The sequence below is a fragment of the Cervus elaphus genome, chromosome 5 (genome assembly GCF_910594005.1).
Source record: "Cervus elaphus chromosome 5, mCerEla1.1, whole genome shotgun sequence".
Lineage (NCBI taxonomy): Eukaryota > Metazoa > Chordata > Mammalia > Artiodactyla > Cervidae > Cervus > Cervus elaphus.
This window is the reverse complement of record NC_057819.1, coordinates 113323699-113345041: the sequence shown is the minus strand read 5'-3', so window position 1 is coordinate 113345041 and position 21343 is coordinate 113323699. Positions and strand designations below refer to the sequence as shown.

Genomic DNA, 21343 nt, shown 5'->3' with positions numbered 1-21343 from the left:
ACACAACAATCTCACTACTGGGCAAATACCCTGAGGAAACCATATCTGAAAAAGACACATGTACCACAGTGTTCACTGAGGCACTATTTACAATAGCTAGGACATGGAAGCAACCTAGATGTCCAGTGACAGATGGATGGATAAAGAAGCTGTAGTACATATATACAATGGAATATTTTTGTTCAGTCACCAAGTCATGTCTGACTCTTCGTGATCCCATGGACTGTAGCAAGCCAAGCTTTCCTGTCCCTCACCATCTCCCAGAGTTTGCTGAGGTTCATGTCCATAGAATTGGTTATACCATCCAACCACCTCATCTTCTGTCACCCTCTTCTCCTTCTGCCTTCAATCATTCCCAACATCAGGGTCTTTTTCAATGAGTAAGGTGTTCGCATTGGGTAGCTAAAATATTGAAGCTTCAGCTTCAGCATTAGTCTTTCCAAAGAGTATTCAGGGTTGATATCCTTTAAGACTGACTGGTTTGATCTCTTTGCTTTCCAAGGGACTCTCAAGAGTCTTCTCCAGCACCAAAGTTTGAAAGCATCAATTCTTTGGAGCTCTGCCTTCTTTATTGTCCAGCTCTCACATTTGTACATGACTACTGGAAAGATCATTGCTTTGACTATATGGACCTTGGTCGACAAAGTGAAGTCTTTGCTTTTTAGAATAGGTACTGCCAAAGCAAGCACTATCCACTCTTTTTTAGATTCTTTTTTCATATAGGTCATTACAAAGTATTGAGAAGAGTTCCCTGTGCTATACAGTAGGTCCTTATTAGTTATCTATTTTATATAGAGTTATCTATTTTATATAGAGTTATCTATATTTTATATAGGTATGTTTATGTCAATCCCAGTCTTTTAATTTACTCCTCCTCCACTTCCCCCTGGCAAACAAGTTTGTTTTCTACATCTCTTATGTAGGAAAAAAACCTCTGCCTTATTACTTCATAGTTGTAGCAACCATGTCAAGGTATAGTTAGAAAAAAGTTATTTTATCTTCCATATCATACACAAGAAAGACAAGTATAAAAAATATCATGCCTCAGGGAAAACCAATATTAAGAAAAAACAGAAAAATCAGAGTTGCCCCTAAGTGAGCTGGAAAAAAGAAAAAAAATAGATGTCAGTCTTGGGTGTTTTATTCTAATACTCAGTGTATGAAAATCAACTTTCACCTTTTCAATACAAATATATGAGCTGCAGTATTATTCAAGGCATGTACATTTCACTATGCTGTTCAGTCACTCAGTTGTGTCCAATTCCCTGTGACCCCATGAACTGCAGCATGCCAGGTTTCCCTGTCCTTCACCATCTCCTGGAGCTTGCTCAAACTCATGTCTGTTGACTCGGTAATGCCATCCAACACCACAGTTCAAAAGCATCAGTTCTCCTGTGCTCAGCAGTTCAACTCTATATCAAGTGAAACACAAACGTTTTCCCAAGGAATCCACACCGAAGACTGTCTAACACCTGTCTGATTCACATGCAGGCTTTTTCAGGGAATCTCTTGGGGGTCAATGGTAGAATCTAGGCAGTGCTGTAGAAACTCTTATGCCTTTAATGTCTTTAAAAAGTGTAGCCCCTTCAGGACCATTTTGCCCAGGATTTGTCAGATGCCATCTACTCAAAATAAGCATCAAGAGCTGCTCCAAAGTTCCAGAGTATTTAGATTTTGATGATGAACAGCATGAATACATCCATATTTAGGAATGCAACAGATGTTCTTTAATGAGATTATGAGTATGTCACCAAAAATGCAACCATTAGTCAAAACAAATTTCTATTTAATTGAGCAAACAATAAACAAGAGTCGTCATCATCTCCTGACCAGGGTATAAAAAGGGCCCAGAGCAGGGGGAAGACACTCACACCTGAGAACACTCAACTCCTCTCACCACCTCAACCCCACTCAGCCCCGCACACCACCATGACCGGCTCCTGCTGCGGCCCCATCGTCTCCTCCCTGAGCTGTGGCGGAGGCTGCCTCCAGCCCTGTTTCTACCGCGACCCCTGCTGCTGCCGCCCCGTGTCCTGCCAGACCACCGTGAGCCGGCCCGTGACCTGCGTGCCCCGCTGCACGCGCCCCATCTGCGAGCCCTGCCGCCGCCCAGTCTGCTGCGACCCCTGCGGCCTGCAGGAGGGCTGCTGCCGGCCCATCACCTGCTGCCCCTCGTCCTGCCAGGCCGTGGTCTGCCGCCCCTGCTGCTGGGCCACCACGAGCTGCCAGCCCATCTCTGTGCAGTCCCCGTGCTGCCGGCCCACCTGCTGCCGGCCCGCCCCCTGCCGCACCACCTGCCGCACCTGCAGGACCTCCCCCTGCTGCTGAGCGGTGCACTGCCTGCGCCGAGCACGCAACCGACCGTCTGAAAAAGTTCTACCCCCATTTCTCTACCTAACAAACCTCCTGCCCTGAGCCCTTAAGACCTCACATCAGCTGGGAGCTGGAGATCCAGGCTCATCTATTGAGGCTTGGGCTATTCTCAAGTAATAGTAACAACTTCCTTCTTCCCTTCTTAGGTCTTAAGTCTTGCAGCATGTTTGGTTTCTAATAAACTTCTCTTTTTTGGCCTAGCAAACACAACTTTGGTCTTACTTATTCATTCTATTTTTTTGTATTAAATGTAAGCCTAACAAAAATAGACTGATTGCCTACCGTCTGCAAACCATAGACTGTATTAAAGTTGGGTTAATGTCACCCTGTTCAAGAAATTTCCAGGAGATGAAACAAACTCACAGTAATTAATCAACAATTAGAATATGAAAATGTACAACACACTGTCAACAGAGAAGTTACTATCAATTGGGGAGAACAAGGAAGATTGAAAAAGAAGCTAACATTTCATATGAGTTAAGATTTAGGAGTCCAGATCTCAGGGAAGATGGTATTTTCCGTAATGGAAACAGTATTGACAAAGGTATAAAGAAGTTGTTCAGAGATGATTAGAATGGGTTATAGGTAGAGTAATAATGGAAGATCATTTTGGAAAGCTGGTGTGCTTTTAGAACTAGCCAAAGGAATATGCCATTTATTCAACAAACACAAAGAACTGTTGAAAGCCTTAGGGCAGGGGAATGGCATGACAGGAGTTGAGCATAAGGATGATTTCTGTGGTAGATGTTTATAAAAACAAAGGGCCAAAGGCTAGACATAATAATGACTATACAGAAGCAATCAAGAGGCCATTGCCATGGTCTAAGTGATACACAGTAAGTGTTAACTGAGATATTACCATGGAATAAAAAAGACACAAAGAATATGGCAGACATAGAAACCCAGGTGGAGAATTAACCAATCTGAATGTAGGAAATAAGAAACAACTAAGAATAAAATAATTAGAAATTGCACATCTATGGGAAACTCTTCTGGTCAGAAGACACTTAAAACAATTTTTAAGTATTTATACTTACTTGCTGTGTGTTTAAAACCACACAGAAATGTTAGAAGAAAACAGAGAAGACAGTGAGTTTTACTAACTTTAATTGATCCTGGAAAGCAACACAGTGTAAAATAAAATGAACTGATCTAGGAATGAGGAATAGAAGTTTCATACCCAGCTCTTCTGGCTGTGTACTGGCTGTGTGAACGTAGCAAGTTACTAGCCTCTCCAAAGTGCAGTCAACCCTAAACTCCACAGCATTCTAATATCAACTGATGCTGAGAGGAAATTAGAAATGGTTCACACCACAATGTCAATATTCCAATTTAGAACTTTGAGGCTGAATGTTCCCTTCTTTTTTTCTGTTTCACACATCAATCTTTTTTCAAATTTATTTTTAATTGGAGGATAATTTCTTTACAATATTGTGTTGGTTTCTGGCATACATCAACATGAATCAGCCACAGGCACATGGATGTCCTCCCCTCTTTAACCTCCTTCTCACTTCCCACCCCATCCCTCCTCTCTAGGCACTCCCAGAGCACCCAGTTTGAGCTCCCTGTGACATACAGCATATTCCCACTGGCTATCTATCTTACATATGGTAATATATACATTTCAATGCTACTCTCTCTATCTATCCAAACCTCTCCTTTCCCCACTGGGTCCACAAGTCTGTTCTCTGGTCTGCATCTCCATAGGAACAACCTGTTCCTATGTTCAACTCTGGCTTATTGGTACTATGCCGATTTGTGTGCTAGAGTAAGATATGAGGCAGCAGATTGGGTCTTCCCTTCTACATAATCCTTCAGTGTCCCAGGCATAATAGTATTCAATAAACATGTGCTATTTATAAAAAGAATGATGTCAGTTTCCAAACCTATAAAATTAAATGGTTGGACAAAATGATGTATTAAGTTTTTGATCTCTAACATTCAGTGATTCCCCTAACCGTCCTTTAACGTCATACCTGCAGTCATGGTTACCATGACATGGACATCTTTATTGACACTGCCATGAATCACTCTTTACTGTAATTCTATCACTGTACAAACCAAACCTCCACCTCCTAAAAGCTAACTATGTGCTTCTACTCAGGGTTGGAAGGCAAGAACAAACCTACCACAAGTAGCAATAATGTATGCTTTTGGCCACCACTTTTTTCATTTCCTCCTGTATAACTCCAAACTTGTGATGGAAAATTGCATACATTTGGAAACCACCAAGAATTGTTTTGACCTATGTTTTGCTGAAATTTATCTTAATCTCTTTTCACTTGTATCTACTGAATGACATTTGATCATCCATTACCTTCACTGTTGTTGTTCAGTCGTTAAGTAGTGTCCAACTCTAATCTGCATTATAACACTGTGATCCAAAAAAAATGTTTCCTAGCTTCTGCTTCTTCTTTTATTGGTTCTCTTTCATAAATTCAATTGGCATGCTCTTTGGTCTAATATCATCCTTTCATAGGAAACAAGTTGTAGTTACATAAAAAATGACATAAATTGAAAATGAATCCCACCTTTGAGAAATAAATACTGTTCAGATAATCCATAGAGAAGTGATTCTTATCCTTCAGAGAGAAATGTCAATTACACATAAAATTTTTGTGACTTTTTTCCTAATTACTGGGTATGAATTTTAGTCCTTCTTTTAAATTTGTGCTATTAATATTAATAACAAAATACAGTAAATTAGGATGGAGATTTCATACTCTCCTCAGTGATAAGTGTTTCATCAAGTCTGAATGTGTGAAGTTCAAGAGAAATCATAGAAATTGGAGAGATCCTGGAAAGATCTATGAATTCCTATGAATGTGGAGTTTATCAGTTTCTATCTGACTGCTTGTAGAAACTGTAATTTCAATTACCTAAAAAAAGTAGGAAGGCCTAGATGAAGGACAATCAATGGCTAATAATTTTATTCTGGAGACTGAAGGTTTGGAGAATATGATCCCATAGTCACATTGTCTTATGAGTGACAGTGATGTGATCATAAGTGCAAAACAAAGGCTGAGACTTGAAGAGAAATTACAGCATTATGTGAAAACAAAACATCAGTATTTCTACCAAAGACAAACACATTTGGTGAGTAGTAGCTGAGCAATAAGGAAAATCCAATTTGGAGGTATATTTAAAATAACTCATTGTTTCAACAATCAGAGGGCTCTGGAAAAGATTGTTTAAAAGAGTAATAAGAGAAAAATGCTGTCCATCACAAAAACAGGAAGTGGCCAAAGTCTATAAAAGGCCTGAGTGGAACAAGCAGACCTAACTCAGAAACTTCTCCAAGCATCCCAGCTCTCAGCCTAACCCCTGACACCATGGCCTGCTGTTCTACCAGCTTCTGTGGATTTCCCATCTGTTCCACTGCTGGGACCTGTGGCTCCAGCCGCTGCCAATCAACCTGCAGTCAGACCAGCTGCTGCCAGCCAACCTCCATCCAGACCAGCTGCTGCCAGCCAACCTGCCTCCAGACCAGTGGCTGTGAGTCCGGCTATGGCATTGGTGGCAGCATTGGCTATGGCCAGGTGGGCAGCAGTGGGGCTGTGAGCAGCCGCACCAGATGGTGCCGCCCTGACTGCCGTGTGGAGGGCACCAGCCTGCCTCCCTGCTGTGTGGTGAGCTGCACATCCCCATCCTGCTGCCAGCTGCACTATGCCCAGGCCTCCTGCTGCCGCCCATCCTACTGTGGGCAGTCCTGCTGCCGCCCAGCCTGCTGCTGCCAGCCCACCTGCACTGAGCCCACCTGCTGTGAGCCCACCTGCTAAAAACCTTCTGATGGAAATTCTAAGACCATGGCACTTCAAAATTAGCCAAGGTAGAGTCCCAACAAACTTCTAAGCACTAGTACCCATAACCCAGCCCACCTCATGCCACAAGGGCTACATAATTTCCCTAACATGGGAATTGATTTATAATAAAAAACCAAAAATACTTCATAAATCTGGATATCAATAGAAGTCCTACAGTGTGAAAAGAAATGTATAATACTTTGCCATAAATATCTTCTGAAATGTTTCAACAACTCATCGGCTTTTGGATTTAATAAAATTTTTCATTCTTCAGTGATGAAGTCATTGTTGGAGCTTTCTTTTCTTTGGTATCTGTTATTGATATTGGGGTACTGGGATTTTTCAAAATGTCAATAAATGTGGCATAGTGCTGCGGTTTTTCTTTATTATTGTGCTTTTAGCAGTGGCCTTTAAAAGGTGGTTTTCCCAGATCTGAAAGAGACACGTGCACCCCAATGTTCATCGCAGCACTGTTTATAATTGCTAGGACGTGGAAGCAACCTAGATGCCCATCAGCAGACGAATGGATAAGGAAGCTGTGGTACATATACACAATGGAATATTACTCAGCCATTAAAAAGAATTCATTTGAATCAGTTCTAATGAGATGGATGAAACTGGAGCCCATCATACAGAGTGAAGTAAGCCAGAAAGATAAAGACCATTACAGTATACTAACGCATATATATGGAATTTAGAAAGATGGTAACGATAACCCTATATGCAAAACAGAAAAAGAGACACAGATGTACAGAACAGAATTTTGAACTCTGTGGGAGAAGGCGAGGGTGGGATGTTTCAAGAGAACAGCATCAAAACATGTATATTATCTAGGGTGAAACAGATCACCAGCCCAGGCTGGATGCATGAGACAAGTGCTCGGGCCTGGTGCACTGGGAAGACCCAGAGGAATCGGGTGGAGAGGGAGGTGGGAGGGGGGATCTGGATGGGGAATACATGTAAATCCATGGCTGATTCATGTCAACGTATGACAAAAATCACTACAATTTTGTAAAGTAATTAGCCTCCAACTAATAAAAATAAATGGAAAAAAATATATATAAAAAAAGGTGGTTTTCCTTGTCTATCTGCAGTCAAAATATATGATTAAAAGAATACATCAGTATTTAGACACTATTCCCTGAAGTCCTCAAGCATGCAAATTAATGGTTTAGGTGTCCCAGAATACCAATTTTATGTCATTTGGCTTCTTGAAGTGTCGCCAAATATATTCAGTTCATTCACATATGATTCTGTGGACAATTTTTTAAATCATCAAGGATACAAAAGTAATACATAATTGGAAAGACAGTTATTAGCATAAGGTGTGGGCTTCCCTGGTAGCTCAGCTGCTAAAGAATCTGGGTCTGATTCCTGGGTCAGGAAGATCCCCTGGAGAAGGGACAGGTTATCCACTCCGGTATTATTAAGCTTCCCGGATGGCTCAGATGATAAAGAATCTGCCTGCATTGTGGAAGACCTGGGTTTGATCCCTGGGTTGGGAAGATCCCCTGGAAAAAAGAATGGCAACCCACTCCAGTATTCTTGCCTGGAGAATCCCCATGGACAGAGGAGCCTGGTGTGCTACAGTCCATGGGGTTGCAAAGAGTTGGACATGACTGAGCGACCTAGCACAACACAGCACATCATAAGGTGTAAGGCATCCTGAACTCCAGTCCCCACTTTGTAACCCATAATCCATGAGTTCTTGAACAAGTCCCTTTGCTTGCCTGGGACCCTGTTTCTAACCTGGAGAATGATATAATTGAGTTTTATTTCTTGCAATGTCCCTTACAGGCATAGGATATTAGATCATTTCCTAAATAGGTGACACATTAATAATTAGTCCCTTCAGATGCCCAAAGGGGAAAAAATATTCAATGGTCAAATAGTGTTGCATGTGTTATCAACATATGGAAGGTATATACAGCACCTTAGAAAATTGAAAGGACTGAGATGTCCTATAATAGAGGAATCTCTAAACCATCACTCAGTGGTTCCCAGAGAATACTTGAGTCATTTATTACCAACTATTGAAGCTAAAGCTCCAATACTTTGGCCACCTGATGCAAAGAACTGACTCACTGGAAAAGACCCTGATGCTGGAAAAGATTGAAGGCAGGAGAAGAAGGGGACAATAGAGGATGAGATGGTTGGATGGAATCTCCAACTTGATAGACATGAGTTTAGGCAAGCTCCAGGAGTTGATGATGGACAGGAAAACCTGGTGTGCTGCCATCCACAGGGTCGAGAAGAGTCGGACACAACTGAGCGACTAAACTGACTGACTCTGAACATCCTGTTAGCAATTAATTCTAGTACTCCTCAAAATATTCTTTGGAAAGTGAGGAAAGGGAATTACAACTGATGTATTTTTTAATACCTACACAATTCCCTCCTGTATTGTGAAGCAGAAAATAAATATCCATTGAAGGGCTGGGTTTATATGAACACGAAGTTGGTATTCACTGTCCTCATTTTAACCTCCAAGAAGCATTCCAGAATGAAGCAAAGATGAAATAAAAGACACTTAATGGAACTTCTGTGCTAAAGGATGAAATCTTTGGTCATAAAATCAAAGTGGTGAGTCAATCACAGGAGGAAGAGGAGAATGGGGATGATTTTTTGTTGTTGTTGTTGGTCAGTCACTAAGTCATGTCTGACTCTTTGTGACCCATAAACTGAAGCAGGCCAGGCTTCTCTGTCCTTCACTATCTCCCTGAGTTTGTTCAAACTCATGTCCATTGAGTCAGTGATGCGATCCCACATTTCCTCCTCTGTTGCCCACTTCTCCTCTTGCCCTCAAACTTTCCCAGCATCAGGGTCTTTTCTAATGAGTCAGCTCTTTGCATCAGGCGGCCAAAGTACTGGAGCTTCAGCTTCAGCATCAGTCCTTCCAATGAATATTCAGGGTTGATTTCCTTTAGGATTGATTGGTTTGATATCCTTGTAGTCCAAGGGACTCTCAAGAGTCTTCCCCAGCACCAACCTTTAGGAATGTTTACCTAAGGGTTATTACATGTCCTTCTTGGGGATGAAGAAGTTTTGAAACTGGAGAGAGGTGTGGTGGTTACACAACATTATGAATGCACCAAATACCACTCAGTTGTACACTTTAAAACAGTTCATTGTATATTATGTGAATTTCACCTCAATTAATCAAAGGAATGGGGTCTCCATTAGCACAAATTTCAAGGATTAGAAAAAGGCACCACCTTGAGGAAGACACAATGAGGAATACACATCTTGTTTAGACATAGCTCTTTGTGTAAAGAAAGAATCTACTTCCTCTGAGTAGGCAAAGTCCCTCATTGGGACACAACCTAAAAACTGAAACACCGTGGCTCCAAAATGTGGTCATCACTCTACCCACTCAAATACCACTCTCTTATCTCCCATCAGGTTGGTAAGATTTAGGTTAGATGCACCTTTCATTTAGAAGGACCTCAGCTTCAAAGCACAAAAAAGAGCTTGTGGGCACTGAGGAGAGAAGAGAAGGGTCTTGTTTGTGTGTGTTAGTCACTCAGTCTTGTCCTACTCTTTGCAACATCATAGACTACAGCCCTTCACGATCCTCTGTCCTTGGAATTCTCCAGGGAAGAATACTGGCTTGGATAGCCATTCCCTTCTCCAGGGGATCTTCCCAATGCCATGGTTGAACCCAGATCTACCACATTGCAGGCAGATTCTTTACTGTCTGAGCCACAAGTTGGGGATAAGATGAGGTCCTTGAAGTTTATGTGTTATCTAGTCTTGGTCACTGGAATGGGAGCCCAGAAACACAGAATCCCAGGCAGGACTGACTATTCATTTGGTTGGTACTTTAACCATGTCTTATGTCTGAGGAATCTAAGACAGGTAGATGCAACTGAACTTAAAAAATGGTAAAACAGAGTTTAAGAAATTGGAAACAATCCCTTAAACTTTAACTAGAAAACTGGAGCCCTAACATCTTAAAGAATAATAACTCAAAACTTTAATCTCTGTGAACAAAGGCAAACACTGAAGGATAACAGACAAACATATTTTACGCATAACAGGCAAACACACATTTATGACTCTGGTATTGTCTGGGCCCCATAGCTTCAGTGAAGTAATTAGAACCAAAGAGAATAAGCACAGCAATAAAAAAGTGTTAATGATAAAGGACCTGGCATTTTTTTTCCTCAAAGAAGACTACAGATAGGGGTACCCAGGATAGAAAATTTACACAGGGAAGCATCACAAATGCTTACAACTTCTTATTCTATTTCTATGGAAACTAATCAGGAAGAAATAGGTTTAAGTGATAGGAAGAAAGATTCTGATTAAACTTTATTTTCTTGATTTATTTAGAGGGGGTGAAGAAATGTTCAAATTAGTTTTCATTCTGTAGCAGAACAGTAGAATTCTCAAATTTAAGTGTCATATCTTGCAATGTTTAATCTTATGTAGCAACTTTGACAGCTAAGGAATCCCTAAATAGCTGGTAAAACATTTCTGGGTATGTCTGTGGGGGGTATTTCTGAAGAGACTGGCATTTGAATTGATGGACTGAGTAAAGATTGCCTATCACCAATATCAGTAGGCACTGTCCCGTTCATTGAGGGCCTGAATAGAACAAGAAGGGAGCTCTCTCTTGCTTGCACACATTCATCTTCTCCAGTCCTTGGGCATGGTGCCCTGGCTCTGCAGGCTTTGGACTTGAACTGGAACTTACGCCATTGGCTCCCCTGGTTCTCAGGCCTTCAAGTTTGAACTGAAACTATAATACTGACTTTCCTGGGTCTTCAGCTTGTAGTCAGCAGATCATAAGACTGCTCAGCTTCCAAAATTGCCTAATAAATCCCTTTCTACATATTTATATCTATCTTAACACTTCTATTTCTCTAGAAAACAAAGACTAATACATCTTACTCTTAATTATATAAGGGTAACTAAAGACAGAAACATGAAAATTGAGCTAAATTTTGCACTGGGAGAGATGTTGCAAATAGCGCCACAGTAGAAAAGTACAGAAATGGAAGGCTGATATGCAATGCTACTGTCCCAGTGCCCCACATTTCAGCTCTTAAACATCTAAACTTTTTGCAATGGAAGAAAAATACTTTTAGTATCAAAGATTCTGCTGAGTTTCACTATGAATTAAATATCTGGTGAGATCATAATAATGACAATTATTACAGTTAGAATATTACAAACAACCAGGGTAAAAAAAAAGAGCTAATCAAAGACTCTATGTTATATAGATTTGCTTAAGTAGAAAAAGCAAAATAGAAAACCCACTGAAAAAAAAAAAATAAATAAATAAAGGAGGAAAAAAAAAAAAGGCAAAATAGTCACAAAGAAACATACCAAATTCAATGTGGGATTTGAAAATGCTTAACTCAAACTAAGGAAGAGTTATGGCATAAACTCAAAGTTGTCATTCTGGGAGAGGCACAACAAACATTTATTGTTCTGGATTAAGATTCATAAACCAGATGGAGGTTCGTGACATTGTATAGGAGACAGGGATCAAGGCCATCCCCAAGAAAAAGAAAGGCAAAAAAAAAAAAAAACAAATTGGCTATCTGAGGATGCCTTACAAATAGCTGTGAAAAGAAGAGAAGCCAAAAGCAAAGGAGAAAAGGAAAGATATATCCATTTGAATGCAGAGTTCCAAAGAATAGCAAAGAGAGATAAGAAAGCCTTCCTCAGCAATCAATGCAAAGAAATAGAGGAAAGCAATAGAATGGGAAAGACTAGAGATCTCTTCAAGAAAATTAGAGATACCAAGGGAACACTTCATGCAAAGATGGGCTCAATAAAGGACAGAAATGGTAGGGATCTAACAGAAGCAGAAGATATTAAGAAAAGGTGGCAAGAATACACAGAAGAACTATACAAAAAAGATCTTCATGACCCAGATAATCACGATGGTGTGATCATTCACCTAGAGCCAGACATCCTGGAATGTGAAGTCAAGCGGGCCTTAGGAAGCATCACTACGAACAAAGCTAGTGGAGGTGATGAAATTCCAGTTGACCTATTTCAAATCCTAAAAGATGATGCTGTGAAAGTGCTGCACTCAATATGTCAGCAAATTTGGAAGACTCAGCACTGGCCACAGGACTGGAAAAGGTCAGTTTTCATTCCAATCCCAAAGAAAGGCAATGCCAAAGAATGTTCAAACTACCACACAATTGCACTCATCTCACACACTAGTAAAAGTAATGCTCAAAATTCTCCAAGCCAGGCTTCAGCAATACGTGAACTGTGAACTTCCAGATTTTCTAGCTGGTTTTAGAAAAGGCAGAGGAACCAGAGATCAAATTGCCAACCTTCACTGGATCATGGAAAAATCAAGAGTTTCATAAAAACACCTATTTCTGTTTTATTGACTATACCAAAGCCTTTGACTGTGTGGATCACAATAAACTGGGGAAAATTCTTAGAGAGATGGGAATATCAGACCACCTGACCTGCCTCTTGAGAAACCTGTATGCAGGTCAGGAAGCAACAGTTAGAACTGGACATGGAACAACAGACTGGTTCCAAATAGGAAAAGGAGTACATCAAGGCTGTATATTGTCATCTGGCTTATTTAACTTATATGCAGAGTACATCATGAAAAACACTGGGCTGGAGGAAGCACAAGATGAAATCAAGATTGCCGGGAGGAATATCAATAACCTCAGATATGCAGATGACACCACCCTTATGGCAGAAAGTGAAGAACTAAAGAGCCTCTTGATGAAAGTGAAAGAGGAGGGTGAAAAAGTTGGCTTAAAGCTCAACATTCAGAAAACTAAGATCATGGCATCTGGTCCCATCACTTCATGGCAAACAGATGGAGAAACAGTGGAAACAGTGGCTGAATTTCTTTTTCTGGGCTCCAAAATCACTGAAGATGGTGATTGCAGCCATGAAATTAAAAGACGCTTACTCCTTGGAAGGAAAGTTATGACCAACTTAGACAGCATGTTAAAAAGCAGAGACATTACATTGCCAACAAAGTTCTGTCTAGTCAAGGCTATGGTTTTTCCAGTGGTCATGTATGGATGTGAGAGTTGGACTATAAAGAAAGCTAAGTGCTGAAGAATTGATGCTTTTGAACTGTGGTATTGGAGAAGACTCTTGAGAGTCTCTTGGACTGCAAGGAGATACAACCAGTCCATCCTAAAGGAAATCAGTCCTGAATATTCATTGGAAAGACTGATGCTGAAGCTGAAACTCCAATATTTTGGCCACCTGATGCAAAGAGCTGACTCATTTGAAAAGACCCTGATGTTGGGAAAGATTGAGGGCAGGAGTGGACAACAGAGGATGAGATGGTTAGATGGCATCACCAACTCAATGGACATGAATTTGGATAAATCCAGGAGTTGGTGATGGACAGGGAGGCCTGGTGTGCTGTGGTTCATGGGGTCGCAAAGAGTCGGACACGACTGAGCGACTGAACTGAACTGAACTGAAGCCTCATCAGTCCAGATTACCTTTCACTGTCCCTAAACAAAACCCTTATCTTCACCTTATCAGTTGCCTCATTCAAATGATACAGTTATACAAACTTTATAGCTAACTGGATTACTCTCTAACATCTGAAATAAACTACACACTGAAGCTCTAATGCATTATAGTATGCTACATACTCCAGGATTAATACATTGAGTGTGGTTTTTCTTACGGTTACCAAAGGGGAAAGGTGGGGGGGATATATAAATTAGGAGTTTGGGATTAACATATATACACACTACAAAATGATCAACAAGGATCTGCTGTACAGAAAAGAGAATTGCTCAATGTTTTGTAGAAGCCTGGATGGGAAGGAGTTTGTGGGAGAACAGATACATGTATATGTACGGTCGAGTCCCTTTGCTGTCCATCTGCAACTATCACAGCATTGTTAAATGGCTATACTCCAATACAAAATAGAAAGTTTATTTAAGAAAACCAAGGACCTACTGTATAGCACAGGGAACTCTGCTCAATACTCAATAATAACCTAAATGGGAAAAGAATCTTTATATGTATATATATACATCTTTATATATTCAATCATATAAAGATGCACCTGAACCCAATACAACATTGTAAGTCAACTATACTCTGATACAAAATTTAAATTAAAAAAAAAATTTTTAAAGAGTGTATTTTTATGCAGTTAAGAACACTGAAATCTATAGAAAATCCTAAGATCAAAGATTAAAGTCACAAACCAGTAAGTTAACTTTTTAGCACTTGCTATTTCCTTGGAGTGTGCTTTTGTATAGTTAAAAGAAATAAAATCTACAGAAAAGTCTCTACTGAAGAGCATTACTACTTACCCTAAGGTTTACCTTTCTTCCCTTCACCCTAAAAAGGCCGTAGAAAGTGGTCAAATTGCCACATCTTGTCACTCACTCTTTGATTTTCCCTAGAACAATGGCTTACTGAGGAAAGAACAAATTGACTACAGTGGTTAAAAGAGTTTAGTGCGGGGACTTCCCTGGCAGTCCACTGGTTAAGACTGTGCTTCCATTACAGGGAGAATGGGTTTGATCCCTGGGTTGGGGAACTAAGATCCTACTTGCTGCATGGTATGGCCAAAATATATTTAAAAATTAGTTTAGTCTGGAAGCCCATGGTGTGGATTCAAATCTAAGATTAAGCACTTGTTAGTGTGAACTTGGACAAATTACTTAATCTGTGACTTGGTTTTATCACATGGATGATGGGAATAGCAATGGTACCTCCCCTATAGAATTGCTGTGAAGAATAAATGAACAGATACATGCACAGTTTCAGAACCACTTGGGCATATAATAAGTGCTCCAAAAATATTATCAGTGGTAAATCATCCACATTTCCTAGCCTTAAAGACAGAATCTTTTTCTTTCTGACCAGCTTCACTGTCAAGGTGAAGATGAGAAAAGCAGAGAATGGGCATCCGTCAACATTGGAGGCCACTTGGCTGGGAATTAAACTGTCACATGAGACCCAAGAGCTCAATTATAAGGATCAACACTGAGTAATATTGACACTCCCTTTAAAGGTGAAGCATCACTCAGTTATTCTTTGGGCAATGAGCATATTTCAACAAATATGTGGAATTAGGGGTTATGTACACAGTGAATGCTAATGACTACTTGACCATGGTGAAAAATTCTAATTGAAGACCAAATAAAATTAACGTTCAAAGCTTTCAGAGAAGAATAAATAACTCAGGGACAGGCCAATTACCATTCAGAGACAAGTTGTTTTAAAACAAACAAGGAAGGGACTTTAAGGATTATGCAAATAGCAGCTAGTCAGGGCTTATAAAAGGACCCCTGTGGAAGTGTCCATCAGAACTCAACAACTTCTCTTAACAACCCTCCTCTCAACCTAACCCCTGACACCATGGCTTGCTGTTCCACCAGTTTCTGTGGATTTCCCATCTGTTCCTCTGCTGGGACCTGTGGCTCCAGCTGCTGCCAGCCAACCAGCTGCCAGACCAGCTGCTGCCAGCCAACCTCCATCCAGACCAGCTGCTGCCAGCCCATCTCCATCCAGACCAGCTGCTGCCAGCCAACCTGCCTCCAGACCAGTGGCTGTGAGTCCGGCTATGGCATTGGTGGCAGCATTGGCTATGGCCAGGTGGGCAGCAGTGGGGCTGTGAGCAGCCGCACCAGATGGTGCCGCCCTGACTGCCGTGTGGAGGGCACCAGCCTGCCTCCCTGCTGTGTGGTGAGCTGCACATCCCCATCCTGCTGCCAGCTGCACTATGCCCAGGCCTCCTGCTGCCGCCCATCCTACTGTGGGCAGTCCTGCTGCCGCCCAGCCTGCTGCTGCCAGCCCACCTGCACTGAGCCCATCTGCGAGACCACCTGCTGTGAGCCCACCTGCTAAAAGCCAGGATGCTGATTTTCAACTTGAAAGTTCAACTTCCAACTCAGTCCATGAACTAATTATCTCTTCTACCATCCTTGGACCATTTACAAGTTCTTGAACTTTAATCAAAATTTTATGAAGGGTTACCAAATATTTGGACTTAATAGACTTATCTGATTCCATTCAATACTAACAAAATGTTGATTTCTCCACTAAGTTGACCGAAATACAAATATGACCCAATAAATGCGAAAAACCAGTTTGAGTTGGGATTGACCTTCAGCAAGCCTCCTCTTCACAGCTCATTGCTGCCAAAGCTGAGGAAGAACCATCTCTCCTTCTCAGATACATTCACTTCCTAAACTCCACCATTTTGCAAATTGCATTTCTTATGAAAAGGGAATAATATACCAAGATCTAATAAAATATATACATTTGATAACAGCAAACATATCTCTTTTTCTTCATTGAGTGTTGCACAAAAGATTCTAATCTGACTGTGATATTCCATGCTATTCTTCTTATATCATGTTAGGAAATATGATCAAATCCAAGAGAGGTTAATCCCCATAAAAAGCACAAACTAAAAAAAATTGAGGGTTTATCAATAGGGGGATGATTGAATAAGTATGATCATACTCTGGAATATTACATAGCTACTTGAAAGAATAATATGCACAATCAAGATGAAATGGATAGATTTCTAGAAACATACAACCCACTGAAATTGAATCATGAATAAATAGAAAATCTTAACAGATGTATAATTAATAAGGAGATGGAATCAATAATAAAACTTCTCAACAAAGAAAATTCTGGTACTAGAAGTCTTCACTGGTGAATTCTATAAAACATTTAAGGAAAAATTAAGCACTAGTCCTCAGATTCTTCCAAAAAACTGAAGATAAAGGAACTCTTCTAAATTCATTCTACAAGGCCAGCTTTACTCTAATACCAGAGCCAGACAAAGAAAATACAAGAAAGGAAAATTACAGACCAATATCCCTGATGAATACTGACACAAAAAATCTCAATGAAATACTGTCAAATAGGATTCAACAGCACGTTTAAAAAGACTATGCACCATGACCAAATGAGATTTTGTCCTAGGATACAAATATGGTTTAATATATGAAAATCAATCAAGGTAACACATCACATAACAGAATGAAGTGAGGGAACATTTGGTTATCTCAATAGATGCAGAAAAAGTATTTGAGATAATTCAATACCCTTTTGTAATTAAAAAAACCACACTCAACAAACTAGAACTAGAAGGAAACTGCATCAGCATAACAAAAGCCACACATGAGAATAATATCATACTTAACAGTGAAAAACTGAAACCTTTCTTCTAGACCAGGAACAAGAGAAGGATGTCCACTTTCACCTATTCTATTTAATCATACCACTAGAAGGCATAGCCAGAGCAATTAGGCAAGAAAAAGAAATAAAAGTCATAAGATTTACAATTGTCTCTATTTGCAAATGATGTGATATTATAAACAGAAAATTTTACATTCTACAAAAAAAAATCTGTTATAAATTTAGTTAAGTTTTTGGATATAAAATCAATACATAAAGTTTCTTGCACTTCTATACACTAACAACATTCTGTCAGAAAGAAAAATTCAAGAAACAATCCCATTTACAATAGCATCAAAAAGAATAAAATACTTATGAATAAAGTTATCCAAGGAGGTGATAGGTCTGAACACTGAAAAGTGTAAGACATGAATGAAAGGATCTAAAGAAGACACAAATAAATTAAAGGTAGTCCATGCTCGTGGCTGGAAGAATTAATATTGCTTAAATGTCCATACTACCCAAAGCAATCTATAGATCAATGCAATCCTTATTAGAATGTCAATGGCATTTTCCTCATAGATAGAACAAGCTATCCTAAAATTTGTATGGAACCACAAAAGGCCCTGAATATCCAAAGCAATCTTAAGAAAGAAGAACAAAGCTGGAGGCATCTTACTCCCTGATTTCAAACTACACTACAAAGCTAGAGTAGTCAAAACAGCATGGTACTGACACAAAAGCAGGCATAGAGATAAACATGAAACAGAACAGAGAGCCCAGAAATAACCCTCATCCTTACTGTCAAAAGATTTGCAAGAGAGGTGCCAAGACCATTCAATAGGAAAGGACAATCTTTTCCACAAATGGTGTTGGGAAACTGGATGTCAACATGCAAAAGAATGAAGTTGGACCCTTATCTTAAAACTTCTGCAAAAATTAACTCAAAATGGATCAAAAACTAAAATAGAGTTAAAACTATAAAATTATCTAAAGAAAACGTAGAGGAAAAGCCTCATGATACTGGATTTGATGATGATAATTTCTTGCATATGACACCAAAAAAAATAGGCAACAAAAGTTAAAAATAAACTGAACTACATCAAAATTAAAAACTTCTCTGCATCAAAGAACACGCAAAGAGTCAAACACAACTTAACTGACTGAACAACAATAGCAATTAACAAAATGAAAGGGCAATCTACAGAATGGGAGAAGATATTTGCAAATCATAGATTCCAAAATAAAGAAAGAATCCCTACAACTCAACAAAAGGAACACCAACTCTAAAACAACAACAACAAAATTTGGGCAAAGGACATGAATCCACATATCTCCAAAGAAGATATACAAGTGGAAAAAAAAAAAAAAAACACATGAAAAGATGCTCAGTATCATTGATAATTAGAAAAATGCAAACCAAAACCACAGTGACATACCACCTCACATCCATTTGAAAGGCTATTCTCAAAACACTCAAAAAGTATTGGCAAGGACATGGAAAAAATGGAACCCTTGTGCACTGCTGGTGGGAATGTAAATGATATACCCACTATGGGAAGCAATATGACAGTTACTCAAAAAATCAAAAATAGAATTACCATATGATCTAGCGATTGTACTCCTAAGCATACATCCAAAAAGATTGAGAGCTTAGTCTTGAAGAGATATTTGTACACTCAGGTTCTTGCATGATTAATTATAGTAATTAAAAGATGGAAGCAGCCAAAGTGTCATTGACGGATGAATGGATAAACAAATTGTGGAATATGCATATAATGGAATCTTATTCAGCCTTAAAAAAGAAGGAAATTCTGTCATACTCTTCAAGGTGGATGAATTTTGAAGACATTATGCTTAGTGAAATAAGCTAGCCACAAAAGGACAAATACTGTTATGATTCAACATAAATGAGGTACAAAGAGTGGTTAGATTCAAGACACAGAGTAGGATCATGATTGCCAAGAGTTTGGGGAGGGGAGAATGGGGAAGTGGTGTTTAATTGAAACAGAGTTTCAGTTTTGTAAGACAAAAAGAGTTCTAGAGATTGATTGCACAACAACCTGAGCATGCTTAACACTAGTAGAGTGAACTCTTAAAAATTGTTAAGATGATAAATTTTATGTTATATGTATTTTATTAAAAATTTTTAATAATAAATAGGTACAGTGTGTTAGTTGCTCAGTCGTGTCAACTCTTTGCAACCCCATGGACTGTAGCCTGCCAGGCTGCTCTGTCCATGGAGTTCTCCAGGCAAGATTACTGGAGTGGGTATCTTCCCAGCCCAGGGATCAAAAGCAGGTCTCTTGCATTGCATAAATAGGTATGGGAGATTCCAGCTCTACTAAGCTAAATGATATATATGTGCATACTCTGGTTTATGTTTGCAGAAGCAGGGAGAAATGTGACAGAACATGCCCCAAAACTGTTAATATTGACTATCTCTGAAGTACTAGTTTGGGGAGGGATATGTATGTTTCGGGAAAAGGGAGAATAACATTAACTTTTCTTTATATGTCTGCATACTGTTTGACTTATTAAAATGTGTATTCATTACTATCTTATTATGTTTAAATTAGCAGAGTCAGAAAACAATCTACAGGAAAAGTCACTAAGGGTTTCAGTTGAGAATATGTACATTAATAATAAAAATACTAGTTAGAGTGCTGAGGATCCTGTAGCTTACACAAATGGAGCACAGAAAGGCATACTTCTTTTGATGTTGATGACTCAGGTGATAGTTCATGTTTTGATGACACTAGTGGTAGCCATTCCAAGTCTAGACAAATTGTTTACAAAATCATGATCCTTAATTGAATGACCACTTAGGAAGGGAATGTTCAGTTTAGACAAACTCTGCCTAAAGGTTATCGAAGGATATTTATGACAAAACAAGCCAGGGCAACAGTTAGCCAAAGTCTAATCTATCATGCAATTTCCATAATGAGCCTTGGCTTGACCCAAAGGGCAAAGAAGAAACATAATGAGATTTAATTGAACAATGACAAAAGCAGGCTATTCAAAATGCTATTTATAACCTTCTTAACAACTCAAATATTAGCCAATCAGAGACTGACCCTGCAATGGTATCCAGGAAAAATGCTAAATGTTAGGGAAATACCATGGCTCTACAGGATATATAAAAGGGCAGATGTAGACAGTGCAGCCAAAACTCAAACTTCTCTTAACAGCCCTCCTCTCAACCCACCTCCTGACACCATGGCCTGTTGCTCCACCAGCTTCTGTGGGTTTCCCATCTGTTCCACTGGGGGAACCTGTGGCTCCAGCTGCTGCCAGCCAACCAGCTGCCAGACCAGCTGCTGCCAGCCAACCTCCATCCAGACCAGCTGCTGCCAGCCCATCTCCATCCAGACCAGCTGCTGCCAGCCAACCTGCCTCCAGACCAGTGGCTGTGAGACCAGCTATGGCATTGGTGGCAGCATTGGCTATGGCCAGGTGGGCAGCAGTGGGGCTGTGAGCAGCCGCACCAGATGGTGCCGCCCTGACTGCCGTGTGGAGGGCACCAGCCTGCCTCCCTGCTGTGTGGTGAGCTGCACACCCCCATCCTGCTGCCAGCTGCACTATGCCCAGGCCTCCTGCTGCCGCCCATCCTACTGTGGGCAGTCCTGCTGCCGCCCAGCCTGCTGCTGCCAGCCCACCTGCACTGAGCCCATCTGTGAGCCCACCTGCTAAAGCAAGGGTGCTGATCACTTAAGAATGAAAGGGGAAGCAGAACAAACCTGTGCTGGTCTCTGAAGAACCATTCGATTTTTCTTGGATGCTAAGTATCGCGAAGTTTCTAAGCTGCTCAGAAATGAAAGTCTTAGGACACTTTTGAATGTTCTGAAATAGCACATTGAAAACAAGCCTCAACCATGGTGTCTGAATTTCCTGCCTTGCTTGAGCAGAGTACCAGACTCGAGTAGCTCTTCATTTCAGTGACATCTCTGATCTCTTTCCTCTCTTGATTCCCACATATTTTCAGACCTGCTTTCTCCTTCAATGTCCCCTGTTAATTTCAAATAAAATACTTAAACTTGCAAAGCAAA

At 40.1% G+C, this 21343-nt stretch overlaps 4 protein-coding genes across 4 annotated transcripts; all 4 read left to right on the top strand.

Moving 5' to 3' along the window:
* Window positions 1-1869: 1869 nt before the first annotated feature.
* Window positions 1870-2583, top strand: LOC122695039 (keratin, high-sulfur matrix protein, IIIA3). The gene has a single exon (XM_043904515.1). It carries the CDS (start codon window positions 1930-1932, stop codon window positions 2326-2328), a length of 399 nt encoding a protein of 132 aa, XP_043760450.1. The 5' UTR covers window positions 1870-1929; the 3' UTR covers window positions 2329-2583.
* A 3059-nt stretch (window positions 2584-5642) lies between these two features.
* LOC122695036 (keratin, high-sulfur matrix protein, B2C) lies at window positions 5643-6457 on the top strand. Its single transcript, XM_043904513.1, has one exon. It carries the CDS (start codon window positions 5706-5708, stop codon window positions 6150-6152), a length of 447 nt encoding a protein of 148 aa, XP_043760448.1. The 5' UTR covers window positions 5643-5705; the 3' UTR covers window positions 6153-6457.
* A 9006-nt stretch (window positions 6458-15463) lies between these two features.
* Window positions 15464-16438, top strand: LOC122695033 (keratin, high-sulfur matrix protein, B2B). The gene has a single exon (XM_043904510.1). It carries the CDS (start codon window positions 15519-15521, stop codon window positions 16005-16007), a length of 489 nt encoding a protein of 162 aa, XP_043760445.1. The 5' UTR covers window positions 15464-15518; the 3' UTR covers window positions 16008-16438.
* Window positions 16439-20452: 4014 nt separating this feature from the next.
* Window positions 20453-21343, top strand: LOC122695035 (keratin, high-sulfur matrix protein, B2A-like). Its single transcript, XM_043904512.1, has one exon. The coding sequence runs from the start codon at window positions 20514-20516 to the stop codon at window positions 20985-20987; it is 474 nt and encodes a 157-aa protein (XP_043760447.1). The 5' UTR covers window positions 20453-20513; the 3' UTR covers window positions 20988-21343.